This window comes from Leuresthes tenuis, unplaced genomic scaffold (assembly GCF_036924035.1).
Source record: "Leuresthes tenuis unplaced genomic scaffold, fLeuTen1.0.hap1 SCAF_16, whole genome shotgun sequence".
NCBI lineage: Eukaryota > Metazoa > Chordata > Actinopteri > Atheriniformes > Atherinopsidae > Leuresthes > Leuresthes tenuis.
Window position 1 is genome coordinate 16910580 of NW_027325370.1, and position 16684 is coordinate 16927263.

Genomic DNA, 16684 nt, shown 5'->3' on the forward strand with positions numbered 1-16684 from the left:
TGACAATTTTCTAATTAAAGTCACTTTGGCTGGCAGAGAGTGGGCACTCTCCTGCTTGTGTGCACGCTGAATAAGGTGTGACTGCCCTCTGCTGGGTTACATATAGCTCTGTGTCATAAACACAAGATGAGGTCAAAAGGGAGGGGGGTGGGGGCTGTACAAATTACAAGATCATCCTGATGGGATGAGTCATATTTTCCAGAAGAACTGTAGCTCATACTAGACGTGGAATAAGAAGGTTCATGTGTATATTTCTTTAAATATTTGTTTTTCATAATGAGCAGGCAAAGTAAACTACAAACGTGAGCCCATGTGTCAATGCTATTTGACAAAGTCAGTCTTGGGTTTTTTAACAATGAAGGCAGACTTATAGCATTAGAACAGCTCAGAAAGACATGCTACAACTGAGTATCCAGTTGTGATATGATCAAGTAGAAATATTATACATATATATATATATATATATATATATATACTCTTAAAATTACTATATCTATAACATTATCTATAACATTTGTTCTTTAATTTGTAACTGTTTGTTCATAAACTTTCTTTTTTACTTTTTTAGGGTCCTTAAAACATTTGAGCAAACTGGACAAGTCAAGGACAAAAGAAGATGTGTCAGGTCTAAAAAACTATCTACAGCAGATGGACAGTATCTGAAAGTGATGTCCTTAAGAAAGAGGAAAAAAAAAATCCAGCAAAGACCTGACACAAGACCTGAGAGATGCGTCTGGACCTTCAGCTGATGCATCTACTGTTGGCCCAAGCTTCATCAGAAATGGTCTCCATGGAAGGGTGGCTGTCAAGAAGCCATTCTTAAGGAAGGGAAACAGGGAGAAAAGGCTGAGCTATGCCAAATGACACAAGAGGTGGACTGAAAATCAGTGGCAACAGGTCTTATGGAGGGATGAATCCTCCCCAGAGCCCGGACCTCAACATTATTGAAGCAGTGTGGGATCATCTGACAGAGAACGGAACAAATGGCAGCCAACATCCAAAGAAGAGCTTTGGGACGTCCTTCAAGAAGCCTGGAGAACTATTCCTGAAGACTACTTAAAGAAATGGCAGATAGCTTGAAGCTTTCAAACTTGTTAAAATTTGACACAAACTGTTTTGTTTTAACCTTATACACTGTATATCTATTTGTCTCAATAAACCATTGTACCAACATTCGGTTTTCCTTGAAATATATACATTAAGAAAGGGGTTTTTAAGACTTTTGCACAGTGCAGTATGGAGTAATAATATTGTGCTCCAAAAACATCATTTCAGAGGTTTGCTAAATTACAAAGCTAACAGTCAGCTAGTACTGAGCTAAAAAGAAATCCTTAAAAAATGTCACAGCTATCTTTAATAAAATTAATTCTGTTTACATCCTAAACTTGAAACAAGTTTTGATGATTTAACTTAAACTATTTTATCCCTTGTTAACAATAAGGCGCTTGCAATGTCAAACTATATCGAAAAAAGTAGCAACTAGTTTAGCTAAAAGACTGTTAGCCGAGCTAAGGTTTAGCAGAACATGGTTAAAAATAAGACAATTTTGTTAATAAAGTTAATTCTGCAACAGTATAATATGAAATAACCTGAATTGAACTATTTTAATGATTAATTTCACGTTAAGCAGTACATGATTTCCTTTTATATCATTTGGTATTCCAGCTCAAAACTTTATTCAATCTTATATTAGATTATTTCTGCCTTCTTTAGAGAATAAAACTGTTTGACTTTTTCTACTTTATTGGGAGACTAACTCGGTCAGCTTGCAAGGCTGAAGAGGTTATTTAACACAGCACAGGAATGAGTTATGTGGTTTTTCCTCAGGTGATTGCACACCAACTGGGAGAACAGCGCCTCTGGTGAGATGAAACGGGGGCAGGCAGTATGGCACCGGGGGCGTTTCTCGGTGCAGCTCCTACCCTCACCGCATTATCTCACCTGTCAGGTTGAAACACAAGGTTGTAAAAGCCTTGTGTGGTTTCAAAGCCCGACAGCAAATTTTAAAATAAAACAGCGACATGCAGTCTCCAGCGAAAGATTTGCCTGTCAGACCCGGTTTTCACAGACAGGAGATTCAGAAAACGACTTGGGACGTCCCGGACAGATATACGACACTGAGGGCGATCGGTTCCGGAGCTTACGGGACAGTATGGTGAGTGTAACCGGGGAGGTTGAGCAGACTTCAGGTAAACTGACTGAGGAAATTCCTGCAGGGTTTTTATCTCTCTCTCTCTCTTTGTCAGTTTTGCAAGAGATTTAACCTTTTTTCTTTGCACAATCATGTAACATAGTAACATTTAATCCTATTCTAGGATTAAATTAGTTAGTAATTCTGTAATTAACCTTTGAAATGTCTTTAAAAGTATTACCACATACGTCTATACCCACAATCTACAATTTTTGTCTCATGATAAAACCATCCAGTACTGAATAATGTTTGAATTCAAGGTAAAGATCTTTGAAGCTACAACTGACCTATCTTCAACATACATGAGAATTAACAGGCCATTTGATGAATATCTGAATCCTTGACTTCACAAATTATTTCTTGTCGAGATTGATTTAGTCCTAGAGTCTGCATTCCACTGCATGCTACGTTGCAGGGAGTCGAAGTAGCCTAGATTATGCTCATATCTACTAACAGAAGCACTATTGTCTGCCTGAGGCAGTCAGCAAGTCAACGCAGGTCCTCCAAAATGACAAGAATCTCCAACACCAACATAAAACAGCCCAGCCAGGAATCCCAGATGTCTGAGAAACAGTTGTATCTAACGGTAAATCTTTGATGAAGAAGATGTTATTGACAATATTATAAAGTCAGGTCAATAAATACCAGAAAGTCCAACCCTGTTGGAGCGTTTCATTTCAGGTCTAAAGGTGTGTACCTAATTTGTTTGCTTTGTTTTAACAGGAATTGCGAGTGCTTTTTACTCATATCTTGTGAAACATAACAGAGCTAGCTCCTATATTTGACTGATTTTTATTCATTTTGTGGACTCCACAGTGAACAGACAGTTAACAACAGATAATAAGCAGCAGCCATAGATAACAGTAACAGTCTGAGTCACGCGAGACGCTGTGTGTTTGATCTCCTTTAGTTCTGCCATCGACCAGAAGACCAAAGAGAAGGTGGCCATCAAGAAGCTGTATCGGCCATTCCAGTCCCTCATCCACACCAAGCGGGCCTACAGGGAACTCAGGCTCCTCCGCCACATACAGCATGAAAATGTGAGAAAAATTAAGTTTAAAAGAAAGAGAATTTAAAGATGACATATTCTGGCCCTTTTAAAAACTATTTAACACAATTAAACACAAGTCTTATTGAGGTGTATGAGACAGGTTTTGGTTACCATCTGTAATTTATTTATTGAGTGCATATTAATGAACATATCCATGTAGATGTACCAGAATTTGCCATAAGGCTACTTTACATCTGTAGTCCCCGACAGGTCAGATATAACAGGACAGGACAACAAATATTTACATGCCATTAAATATGACGCATATTGACATAAAACTAATGATCACAGATCTGGTTCCTTGAGATCTCCTCGTAGTAATGCATGTGTACTATTAATTACTGCGTTTTAACACTTTGTATAGATTTACATCATTCAACCAGAAACATGCAAATAATATAATGGTTATACACTATATTAGATATAGATATATATTATATATAGTATATATTATATTTAGAGGACCGGTGTTGTGTTGAAAACACAGCTTATCCACACAGCTGCAGGTTGTCTGAATTATAGAACATAACCGTTCAACAAGAAAGCTTCAGTTAACAAAGTAATGTGGTAACATTACATAATAAGACATAATCTGCCCTTTTTTCACAACAAGCTAACATCATTTTCTGATATCTGGCAGGGTGAGACATACTTTGGTCAAAGTAACAAACCACAGCAGCTCTTTTTTTGTTTAAACCTCAGTTTAAGTGGATCATTTCAGGATGTTCGACTCCACTGCAACCCTCTTTATTTTTAAACTACATTCATTTGTGTTAATTTAGCTATTTATTTACTTTGCCACTCAGTTTTAAATTTTATTTCAATTGGAATTAATTAAATTTCTGTCTTTGTTAATTTGTTATTCCTGTATTTATTTATTTATTATTTCCCTTGCACTGTATCAATCTATTTATTTCCTTTAAATTATTTATTTCTTTATTCTATTTCGACTTTGTCATACATTTATTTATTTATTCTTTATATTTGATTTATTTATTGATGTATTTGCTCCTTTGTCATTTCCCCATTGCATTTTCTCCCGCCTTTTTGTTTCCCAAAGCCCACCTATTTCCCTGTCATAAGAGGCCTGTTTCATGACAACAGTGTTAGCAACTAGCTTAAATTGCTGTCAGAACAACAGCCGAAGTGCTTACAGTTGTGCCGCCTATATTTTTGTTCAAACTTTTTAAATAACTGACTTAGAGAACCCAAACTATCTCGGTCTTTCAGTTAACAAGCCATCTATGTCATACCGCCCCCTCATTTGCATAATGAGGCAGAAATGCATACGGAAATGGAAAAAACGGAGACAATGAAATGTACAAAGAAAACAGGGAAGTAAATGTGCTTTGGGGAATAACAGAGAAGTAAATACATATATCGGGACATATCAGAATAAAAAAACAAATCATTATAAGGGAATAAATAGATCAATACAGCATGGTGCGGGGGGCGGGGATTAATCAAAAATAGTTCCAAATACAATAACAAATTATATTTATAACTAAGTTACAAAGAAAATAGATTAAATTAAGGAAATGCACTTTTAAATTAAAGCAGAAAAATTTAGTAATTTCACATTCCTTCAATTTATTTTGGCATATATAATTTTGTTACTTATTTCAGTGGAATTTATTATTATACAAGCTTATTTGTTTTGCCATTTTTGTGTTTGATATGATATAAGAGAGCATACAATGAATGTGTTCAGACCTTAGACTAAACACTAAAATGATGTAAACAATGCTTGACTTGCTATATGTTTTGCTTAAGTTTTTAGAAGCTGAAATTAGAATCAGTTACTTATATGGCCAATATTTAACTGATGTTGTTTCTATAAAGTCTGCTATAGGCGCTATAGCGACGGTGCATTCATGACCCATGAGAAATCTGAAAATTCTAACTTCCTACTGGTAAAAAATGAAAGAATGCCAGGTGGTAGTCAGATTATAAAAAGGTCGAGATATCAGACAAAGTTCTGCATTAAGCATTATTACTTTATGTATTTCTTTATGTCATGTAAATATAAAAATGGTGATAGGAATTAAAGTTAATGTTAAAGCTGAGAGCGAAAGAAAAAGGGATAATCTTCCCATTTCTGAGGAACAGTGAATGCAGCATCATCTGAAGTCAAAGTCAGACAAGGTTAAAGGGAATTACATCAACGGCTCACTGCATGTCACATTTTCACATATAAAGGATCCAAAACTAAATGCCAGGGTTGTGTTTTTCTACATTTTCTAGTTGTTAGGGACTTCAGACACCCAAATGCATGTCCTCAAGTACGGAAAAAGTCACCAAAGTAAGCCAAGTTGCTGACTAGCTATAATCTTGCTCACAATCTTGATCTAATTTCTTTTCTTGCTTTGAAGGAAACTTTGACGATAAGCAGAATTTGTTGTGCATTCAACAAAAGCTCACGAGCAGGGAGTGTTGTGTATTGTTGGAGCCCTCATGGCTCAGAATTCACCTGAAACACGGCGAACACGTCTCAAACGTGTCTTTTCTCATATTAAAACACACATTGCTGATTGCGGTGAGCTTCAGGCTAACTTCTGTATTTACAAATGTATCAAATCACGTCCTCGTTTAGTACATCTTTAAATACATTTTTGTCAATTTTTGCAGCCTTTTCCAAAACTTCCCCGTTGTCATGCGGATGGGAACAGAAAAACTTACTATATTTAACTGTAAACATAATGTATTTGACATATGTATATATATATACATATGTATAGTAGCATGTTTACTTCTTCACTATTTTCTTCCTTGAAGGTGATCTGCCTCCTTGACGTCTTCACACCTGACTCCACGCTGGAGAAATTCCAAACCTTGTGAGTTGAGATTGACACGCCGATGCTAGTTGTTGCAGCTTGTTGAGACCCCCTGTGTGTGTTCATTTGTGTGTAGGTTCACGAGAAGTCGAAGCTACAACATGTGAGAGCGAGCTTATTCTTGTTTTCATCGGTTTGTGTCGCCGTCTCTGCTGAGCTCGTACAGTGTTTAGTTTCACAGCACAGGGCATCCCTTTAGTGTTAGATTTTATGTCCATTAAAGCAGACGGTTTTTGTTGATTATTTGTACATGCTCTCCTTTTATTTTTGTCTCTCTTTAGTTACATGGTAATGCCCTTTGTAGCCCAGGATCTGGGTCACATTATGAAGAGGAAGAGATTAACCGACCGCATCATCACATACCTCTTTTATCAGCTTCTAAGAGGGCTGAAGGTGAGTGCTTATGATTTTTATATCACGCCAGATTTCCACTGATAAATAGTGTTAAAAATACTATTTAGTATAAATAGTATACGAATTTAGCCTTTTTATAGAGGCATAGCATAGCAACAATGGGATCTTTGGCAAAATTGTTGTTATAACTTGTGCGGGTGGGGGCTGTAACTAGGGCTGTTACTAGGGCTGTAACTAGGGCTGTAACTAGGGCTGTAACAATTCCTCGATCCTAACTCGGGGCAGATCTCAACCACCATCAGAAATCTCCTCCCCCTAACTCCCCTGCTTCTGCTTCCATTATGAAAGGCATCTCAGTATCAGTCGGGTTGAGTATTCCTTCTACTGCTGGATTATTTACTCTGTCGAGGTCAACATCCGATCCTCACTGTCAACAATGTTGTCCAAAGAGTGCAAATCAAATCTATTAGATTTGTTCAGCACGATTTGTGTGATCACTAAGAGGGGGTTAAGCCATCTTTGTCTGTATGCAACCAAACTTTATACTAAGCGAAATAGTAACACGTAGGGCTGGGCAATGAATCGATTTCATCGATTGATTCTAATTTGCCCATTTATGACTATTTGTTTTTGATTGAAAATAGTTCTCTCTTTAATAAGCCCCTCCTTGGGCTTCTGTAGTTCAGAGTGGGCTTAGACCGTATCCTACAGAGACACAAAAAAGCTCATTCATTCCCAAAAAAGGCATCAGTTATTTGGAACAGGTTCAGTTTTGCAGTCGCAGACTTGAAACAAGTAACGACACGTTGCAAATTTGTTGAAATGCGAGAGTGCTGCTCTCTACGGGATGGACAAGACAGCGGCAGCCCACAAACTCAGTGAACATTTTTATCTACATTGTCATATAGGTGTTGAAGAGACCTGTATGTTTGCATTGATTGTAGTTTTAAAAACATTTTTGGTCAAATTTAGCACTGAAGGAAGAAAAGAAGTTTCAGAAAGTGTCTAAAGATGCACAAATAGGACATACATCACAATGCGGGATTAAAACCATGGATTATAATATGGAAATGAAATATTAGATCAATTTCTTGGGAATTTATTTCCAGTATATTTACCGTATTCAACCATGATTTTATCTTTACCAACACAAACACGCAACACAACTCAAAGTGACACATGATGCCCCTCTTTCCATATTCTCCAGCATCTCCCGAGGTTTATCGTCAGATCAGACAGGTTTTATCGTCTCCTGTAAGAGTTTAAAATCTCCTGAAAAACGTCAGAGGGATGAGGGTTAGCGTCAAGGAAAGGATAAGGGTGTTATCTTCAAGCTCTTCTTCCTCCACCTTCATCTTATTGCTCCTTTTGCCCTTTTCAAAACGTAAAGTCCAGGCTATATGCAAACAAAATGAACTGTTATCACCTACACAGGTTATCTTACAGTCTTTGGTGAGAGCTCAGTGCTCCTGATAGTAAAAAAGAATGAATGTTTTTTAAAGCTTAACAGTCTTTAGTTAAAACAGAAGCTCACCGTCTGCCTAAAAGGCTCAAATTTTTGAAAGAAAATGCCCGAATCTCAGACTTTTGACAAGTTACTGCAAGTCCACAGCTTGTGTGAACCTCAGGTCAACTCCAGATAGACTGCAACGTATGGAGAGAGCAGAGATGCAAAAAGACCACAGAGCTGAACTCTTCACCTCCTCCAGACTCTACGCTTCTGTCTCTTTTTGCATCAATCCCTTCAATCTTTTGTCACAAGACAAAGGCAACCACAGTTAGAGGAAGGCACTTTAGAAAGAGGCCTCAGCTGTCTCAGGGACCTGAGCATAGTTTGTCAACAACAAAACAGAACAAGATGAAATCACATTAGTGTGTAAATGAAGGAGTTATCCACACTTAGAAATCCAAACTGCATTCCCCCTCAGCTCTGCCCACAACTTCATCTTTTGTTTCATGGGTGCTGCTTTCTACTCTCTACCAAACGGCAGACAGAGGAAGCCATTGACCAACAGTTTCCTCTTTAACTTAAACGTTTGACACAAAAAAACAGCACAAGTTCCTGCACTGTCAAAATTCAGCTTCAGCTCGAGGTTAAGGACCCAAACGCAGGACTACTGGATGAGGAGGTGAAGGTAGGGGGGAAAACTAAACGCTACAGATGGGCAAGCGATAGCAGAGCTCCGAAGCTTGTGTCAGTCCAATGAACCGTCGTATGTCAACTCTATAAGCGTCGGAGATTGATTCAAGTGAGTGATGATGTTGAACGTCACTGGTGCTTCACGAAGCGTTCCATTGGGCCACTTTTTACAATGCTCATGTTCACAAGGGCAGCTACTGACACTTTCATCAGATTATACTTCACTAATATGGCATAAAACGAAAGAAATACATGAAATACAGCCTAAAAATTATACTTTTATTCTTACAAAAGTTGTGCTGGTGTAGTTCCGCAAGTTGCATTTGGGAATTATGGTTTTTCCTTTCATTCTGGGTGAAGGATCCGATCCTGCCATGAACACATGGCTTTATCTAATATTTGCTTTTGTTGCTATTACTAAAGGTTGTGTATAACCTCAAATCTGTTTATTAACAGGCAGCTTTAGTTGAGTTTTACTGCACACATTTGGGATTAAAACAATGTTTTGTGCACATGCTAATTTCAGTCTGCCACCAGATGTCACTGTTCCTCCTCACAGTGAAGCCCAGAAGCTTTGAATAATTCTCAGTATTAAAAGAAAAGCCTCTATGCTTTTATTTGGCTTCATTCGCCCATCACTACCAAATACATAAAGTAAAAGAAGAGGATCATCAGACTGACTGTAAACCATCAGAAACTGAGAAGAGAACCACAGGATAACAACAACAATGATCTGAGGTGACCGGAGAGCTATAAACATTGGGAGGGTTGATGAATAGAGTGACAATAAGTTAGTGATTATCAGGAGACGGGTATGAATGAGACCAGGAGATAACACCAAGACAACTGAGGAAATTTAGGGGTGATTACAAGAGACAAGAATATGACTTCAACTTTTTGTTTGATCCTTTCGCTGGTCGCATGTTAGCTATACTGCACAACACTGCACCCACGACTTCTGATGGTACTGCTCCGTTTGCTCTCTGAAAACGTACCAAAATACGCACACAATGAACGCAGACAATGGACAGAAGTCTCTGTCCATATGCGTCTCTGTAGTTAACGTTGAGCATAACTGAGACTTAGACTACATTCAGACTGCAGACCTTAATGCTAAGATCTGATTTTTTTGTTGTTTTTAAATATGGCCAATATTAGATTTCAGTATGAATGGTTGAAAAAAACATCGCTGGAGTCTTTCACTGGCTAACGTTTTAAAAACACAGAGGTGGGTAGAATTGTGACGAACATCGATTGAGAGTGACGTGGAAGTCGCATGGATTCCGATTTCACCGCACAGACTGAGATCGCACTGCAAAAACATCCGGTCTGTATCCGATTTATGGCCGCATACTGAATTGGCCCAAATCGGAATAGAAAAAAATAATACGAGCCCAAAAAAATTTGTTTGTGCCCTATTTGACAATACATGAAAAAAAAAAAACGTGCCCCATGATAAGCACATATAAAGGGTAAAATCTCACATTTTTCTGTTTTCAGGATAGAAAATGTCTGATTATATTTCAGATATTCACTTTATAATGACATAACGTACAAAGAGGCAGCTTGTCAGATAAGATGCTCCTCTGGTAGCTCACTACTAATTATTTCAGTGAAGGGAGTGTAAATGCCATTTGTGGCCTGAATTTGTCATGGATGTTTCACTGCTTTACCCTTATTTATGCTTTTAGGTCAGAGCCAGTCAATGTTTAACCGAAAGTGCTCAAAGGAAACTAAACAGACAGGAAAACACTGCAAATTTTCTATGAATGTATGAATGTTTCTATGAATGTATTCAGCTGTATTTATCTGCATTTAGCTGCTTAGATAGCTGGAAAAAGTACAAAACATAGTTCTAACGATCACATGTAGGGGGCTGTAAGGCTGGGTGTCCACACTTTATCATTACACAATATTCTGTTTTAGTTGTATCCACATGTGTAAGGCATGTGGCTGTACAAACACACAGGACTTAATCATTCATGAATATAAAAGAAATTTCCACATATGGCTCCTACAGACCTGCTCTGCTACATAAACATTATTATATCCATACAGCAGCTCAATGGGGGACTTCAACAAATACACAAATATATAAATGGCTAAATAAACCAGTTTTTATGATGATAAATGCTTTTAAGATTGAATGAAAAAATAATTTGTGCAAAAATAATTCAGAAGAATGTGAAATAAATATGTTATTCTGATTTGTTTTTAAGCTACATTAATTTATACAAATTTCTTACTCCTGATCACAGCATCATAGTTAATCGAGTTAAAAAGATGTTTTTAAAATGGTTAATTTTATTATCTATCTAACGAAATTCTGAAATTCTTATAATTAGATTATGTCACATGGAGTCCCTCAGGGTTCTATCCTGGATTCTGTCCTAGTTATAAATCAACATCTCATACCATATTATGCTCATGATATCCAGCTGTACTGCTTTTTTTTTTTTTCCGCTTGTCCTGTTCAGCATTATGGCAGCAGAATTGTAGTCTGAATACCTTTTATGCCAAACAGATTTGCTTTGCCAAGGGAAGTTTTAAAAATGTAAAGCTCTGTACTGCTTTTTTAAAGACACAGAGTTTTACAAACCGCCACATTTGATGAGTTACGTGACAGGCATCAAACCGTGGTTAATGGACAAGCACCTTCAGTTAAATCCAGAATGTCTGATCATTGCCCCTGACGGGCTCTTTTGGCTCCTCTCACCACTCGACAAGTTTATGTTGTATTTGACCAATCGTGTCTTTAGACCAAACAATCGGTCCGAAACTGCTTTTAAAGTTTTGATGGCTGGTGTCAAAGTGTGAACTGGAGATGATCATAGATGCTTTTATTTCTTCTCCTTTAGATTACTGCAACCCACTCTTTACCAACAGAAGATCACACATGAGTCTGATTTTATCATCTCTACACTGGCTACCAGTTAATTTTAGAATTAGATATAAAACCGTACATTCCGACTCAAACTCTCAGGTCATGTGATCAGAGATTGTCGGTGTTGTTGACGGTCGTTCCTTTCAGGCAGTTGCACCTCAACTATTGAACGCACTTTCCTTTTTTCTTATGTTGTACTGATTGTTTTGACTCATTTAAAAAGCAAATGAAGACACTGAGGTCAAAGGTATAACTGTCCATTTTCTGATTTTACCTTTATATTTCACCTTAAAAACTAAAATTGTTTGGTGTCATTTTTTCAGCACAGCCTCAAATGTGTGACTTCACATTTATTTTTTTATTTTGACACACTGTATTAACACACTGGACCTAAAAATCACACAAAATACATCAAATTAGAGTAGGCAAAAGTTGGATTTTTGACTGAAAACCACAGGGAGCACTTTACTTAGAATAGCTTGTTTTTACCGTTTCTTCCAGCACCAAACGTGCCGAAAACATCCAGGAGAAAGCATAGAATATTTATCATAAACCTGGTTTTACTTGGCCTGTCGACACAATTTAAAAACTAGTTTATAGTTTGAAGTCTGCACTTTCAACACAAGGTGAAATGGAGACTCCGTTTCAGTTTCAGTCCTCCATATATATGTTTTTGTGCGTGTTTCCCACTTTAATCTATGTTCTTCTTTTCCACAGTATATCCACTCTGCAGGGATCATTCATCGGGTTGGTATATCATCTTATAATACACCACTTGCTGGGTTTCTGTGTCTCACTTATCATCAACTAGTGTTCACTCAGTAAATACATTTAAAGGAACAGTTTGACATCTTTTCATCTTGCTCTAAACAAGGAAACAAATCAGAGCATTTTCCAAAATGTCTTTCAGGATCTGAAGCCCGGTAACCTCGCTGTGAGCGAAAATTGCGAATTAAAGGTCAGTTTCTTAAAGATATTCAAAGCAAATCTCTCAGGTTTTAATAAGCGTCAAATCAACTGAAATTATTCTTAGATTCTGGATTTTGGTCTGGCAAGACAAACCGAGAGTGAAATGACTGGTTATGTTGTGACGCGCTGGTACAGGGCACCAGAGATCATTTTCAACTGGATGCACTACAGTCAGACAGGTAATGTTGCCTACCTTCAACACCTGTCACTTCCGGTTTGTATTAGGACACTGAAGCATTTGGTTTTTATATTATTTAAATCCTCCGTCTGCCTTCCTCCCTCACAGTGGACGTGTGGTCAGCCGCCTGCATTCTGGCTGAAATGATCATGGGCCAGGTGCTTTTTCCAGGGCACGACAGTATCCACAGGACACAGAAAATCACCCCACAGCACATTTAATGTTTAGAATAAAGAATCTGTGGCAGAATTGGGAGGCTTAGTGGGACAGTCCAGATGTTTTCCACATAAATGTCAGCTTATTGTGTCATAATGAGCTGAGGCGTTACCCGAGTTTGTCCTTAACCAGCTTGTTCAGGCATTGATCAGCTGAAGAAGATCCTTCGCCTGACAGGAACACCGGACTCCTCCCTGGTTCAGAAGATGCAGAGCAAAGATGTGAGTTTTGTGGCATCTCCACAAACTATTATTATTATTTTTTTTAATTAACACTCTGGATTTGACAAATATCTTAAATACCAAGAAGTGAACTGATAAAGCCAGCTTATTTCCAAATGTCTGTGTCTGTATTCATGGTTTTTAGTAACACGTTAACAGTTATTTTTTTTTTGTTTTCTAGGCACAATCGTACGTGCAAGGTCTCCCTCCACAAAAAAAGAAAAATTTCAAAGAAGTTTTCCCGACAATGGATGAGAACGGTGCGCTTCTACCTGTTCAACTCATTATTTTCAACACTTTCTCTGACAAAAAGCTCCCGTCCTACTCACATTACAGTTGTTCATGCCTGTAAATAACACTGTTTTGAGTAGTTACATGTGGAACATTTAATGATTGAGAATCTAGTTATGACAGGCCAAAAAAATTAAAGATAAAAGGTCTCCACCTGGATTTGGGTTGGAAAAGAATCGCATTGATCAATGTTTCAGCCGGCAACAAATGACTTAAGATGGATTAGCTTCTTATTCCTGAAATAACCAGGTCAGAAGACACATCCTGTGGTTGTGGAAAAGATGTTACTGCTCCAGAAAGGTCAAATTATTAGTCTCCGCCATGAAGCTAGAAAACAAACCAAAGTTTTTAAATTTTATTACTATATTTGAACGTGTGATAACAAATACAAATCAAATATACAAGTCTTACCTTGCTGAGTAACCAATGGCGATGCTTGGTTTAACCCTCTGGAGTCGACGGATGTGCCGGCACGTCCAAATCACATGACCGATTTAAGATGAGGTAGCAGTAAAACCAGACTTATGATCAATGATTTATGCTTTCTCCTGAATATTGTCTTGTTTGGTGCAGGAAGAAACTGAAAACTAGCTATTCTGAGGAAAGTGCTCGCTGTGGTTTTCACAGTCAAAAATCTAACTTTTTCCGACTCTGATTTCATGTTTTTTGTGTGATTTTTAGGTCCAGTGTGTTAATACACAACATGTCAAAATTAAAAACTAACTGTAAAGTCACACGTGTGAAGTTGTGCTGAAAAAGTGACACCAAACAGTGCAAAGTTTTTAGTTTGCAAGGTGAAAAATAAAGGTAAAATCATTAATCAAATAATTATACATTTCAGAACCTTTACTCTCTCTCTCTCTCTCTGTGTGTGATTGGTTGGATACTTGTTTGATTTGTACTTGTTATCACACATTCAAATATAGTGATACAAGTTAAAAAACGTACGTCTCTATTCCAGCTCCATACTATGGACTGCACCAAGCAAGCAAATACTAAACTGGGTTAAGATCATTAACAACCCATCATTAAAACCTGGAAGGATATAACTCTGAGGAGAATCTGGAATGACTGTGATCGGACTTAAATGTATGGTGAATCCAGAATTACGTTAGAGTCAATGGTGATGGAAAACCCCCAGATGAGTGGGTAACTGCAGAGTATCAGCAAGGATCTGAGAAAGACTGAGAAAAACCATGGAGCTTATGTACTGAAGGGACTGAAGAGACAAGTGGCAGCAGCTGAATTCAATTAACGACAGACAGGGAAACTAAGACAGAATCAACAAGAAACTGACCTGAGATCAAGACTTAAAGATAAACACAAGAACAGAATTGAGTACAGGCAGATCTACTATGTACAAAAGCAAGAGTAATAACTGAGGCAAACCAAAGAAGAACAATACAAATAGATAATAAATCCAAATACTAAGAACACAGAAAAACCAAGACGAGGAAATCCAAAAGTCAGAAAACCCACAAACCCTAAGAAATTAAGAAAAACAACAGTAGAAATCACAGTAGTGTTTAACCTCAAATCTCATGATCAAATCTCATGATCAATTTAAGAGGTGGCAGGAAGACGCAGACTCGCTGAGTCTCCATTTCAACTTGCGTTGAAAGTGCAGACTTCAAACTATAAAGCAGTTTCTAAATTGTGTCGACAGGCCAAGTAAAATCAGACTTATGATAAATAATTCACGTCATGCTTTTTCCTGTTTGATGCAGGAAGAAACTGTAAACAAGGTAAAGTTTTTACTTTTTAAGGTGAAATATAAAGATAAAATCATTATACCTTTGACCTCAGAGGGTCAATGGTGAAAGTTAGAGCACTTGTACACTTACAATGTGAAGCGGTCTCAAAGTCTTTGGACTAAACTGCTGTGTTGAGTTAAAAAAAAATCTCCAATCGGGGAGGGTAATTGAAAGAGAAGGCTTCAGTTTCTAAGAAGTAAGAAGGCTGGACGTAATCTGGGAAGTCAGGAGTCAAACCATCAACCTTCCAATTAACAAACGACTGCTCTTCCTCCTGAGCCGTAGCTGCCCCTCATATGAAGTCTGAGGCCAGGTCTTACGATCAATAGATCATTTTTATTCCCCCGATGGCACAGACAGGAATCATCAGGCTCAAATTGTGAAAGTTTGACTAAGAAATCTGCAGATTTTCACAAATTAATTGGCCACGATGTAGTCCAGATGTTAACCCCATTGAGATTCTTTTAGATCTGCTGGAGAAGACTTTATACAGCGAAGAACAGTCAAACCAAAGGTCGCCCAACAAAATGTTTAGCGTGTTAGACTTATTTTGGCCCAGCGCTGTAAGTTTTAAGTAAAAAATGTTTAATGAAGTAAAATCTGAGGTGGTTTCCGTCTTGATTCCTCCAGCTGTGAATCTTTTGGAGGGAATGTTGCTGCTGGATCCAGAGATGAGGCTGACAGCGAAGCAGGGATTGTCCCACCCCTTCCTGGCTGAATATCACGACCCAGAGTGCGAAACAGACTCTGAGCCTTACGACGACTCCTTCGAGAGCCTGGAGCTCGCCATTAGCGAGTGGAAGAGTAAGTATGGCTACTTCAGTGAGGTTGTGACCTTAACAACACACACTGAATCCTAAATCATCAAGAAGAAGTTTTCCCGTGTATTTCTAACGGTGCTTTCCCTCCACTCAGGTCTTATCCACATGGAAATCATGACCTTCAGTCCTGACAATCCTTGCAAGACATCCATGTAGGACGCTGTGTGTGTATGTGCACATGGTAGAAAGGTCAAGCTCACATCATTCAAAACAGCATAAACTGTCTTTGAAAGTACTTTTGGTGCAGCTCTACTGGGTATGTTGGCATGTACAGGGCAAAAGAAAACAGAGCAGGTTTTTATCAGAATTGTTTGAACACAATATGAACTCTATTCTTTAATTTCAACAAGAGCAAAATGTGTTTAACTTACTAAAACAGGTGAGTTTATTAGCAGAGCATATCGCCCTTATGGCTGTAAAATGTAGGCCATTAAAACAAATAAACTGCTCCACGACAGATGTGTTGTATTCATCACTGCACCGTAGAGTAAGACTGGCATCAGGTTCGGGAATTCAGAATGATGACCCTGATATGTATTTACATTTCACTCTCCATTTTTATTTCATCTTTATATTTTCAATTCTCTGTGATCTGTTTTCAGTTATTGTTAATAAAAGCAGAAAGTATGAAGACTGTCTGTGTATTTCATCTGAATGGGACTTTTCAGTACTGGTTTTCCCTTAGGTGTGTGTTCAAACACCTAAAATCTTACTTTAATGGCCCCAGATGTGCAAAGTAATGTAGTTATATGCTGTACAATGACGTTAGATAGAATAATT

General features: G+C 37.8%; 1 protein-coding gene across 1 annotated transcript; it reads left to right on the forward strand.

The window, feature by feature from the left end:
* The first annotated feature begins 1895 nt into the window (after positions 1–1895).
* Positions 1896–16535, forward strand: LOC140271836 (mitogen-activated protein kinase 12). The gene is made up of 12 exons (XM_072367143.1): positions 1896–2155; positions 3102–3231; positions 6018–6076; positions 6358–6469; positions 12172–12201; positions 12365–12412; positions 12488–12602; positions 12710–12781; positions 12959–13038; positions 13220–13298; positions 15714–15887; positions 15999–16535. The coding sequence occupies exons 1-12, from the start codon at positions 2022–2024 to the stop codon at positions 16058–16060; spliced, it is 1095 nt and encodes a 364-aa protein (XP_072223244.1). The 5' UTR covers positions 1896–2021; the 3' UTR covers positions 16061–16535.
* Positions 16536–16684: the final 149 nt, after the last annotated feature.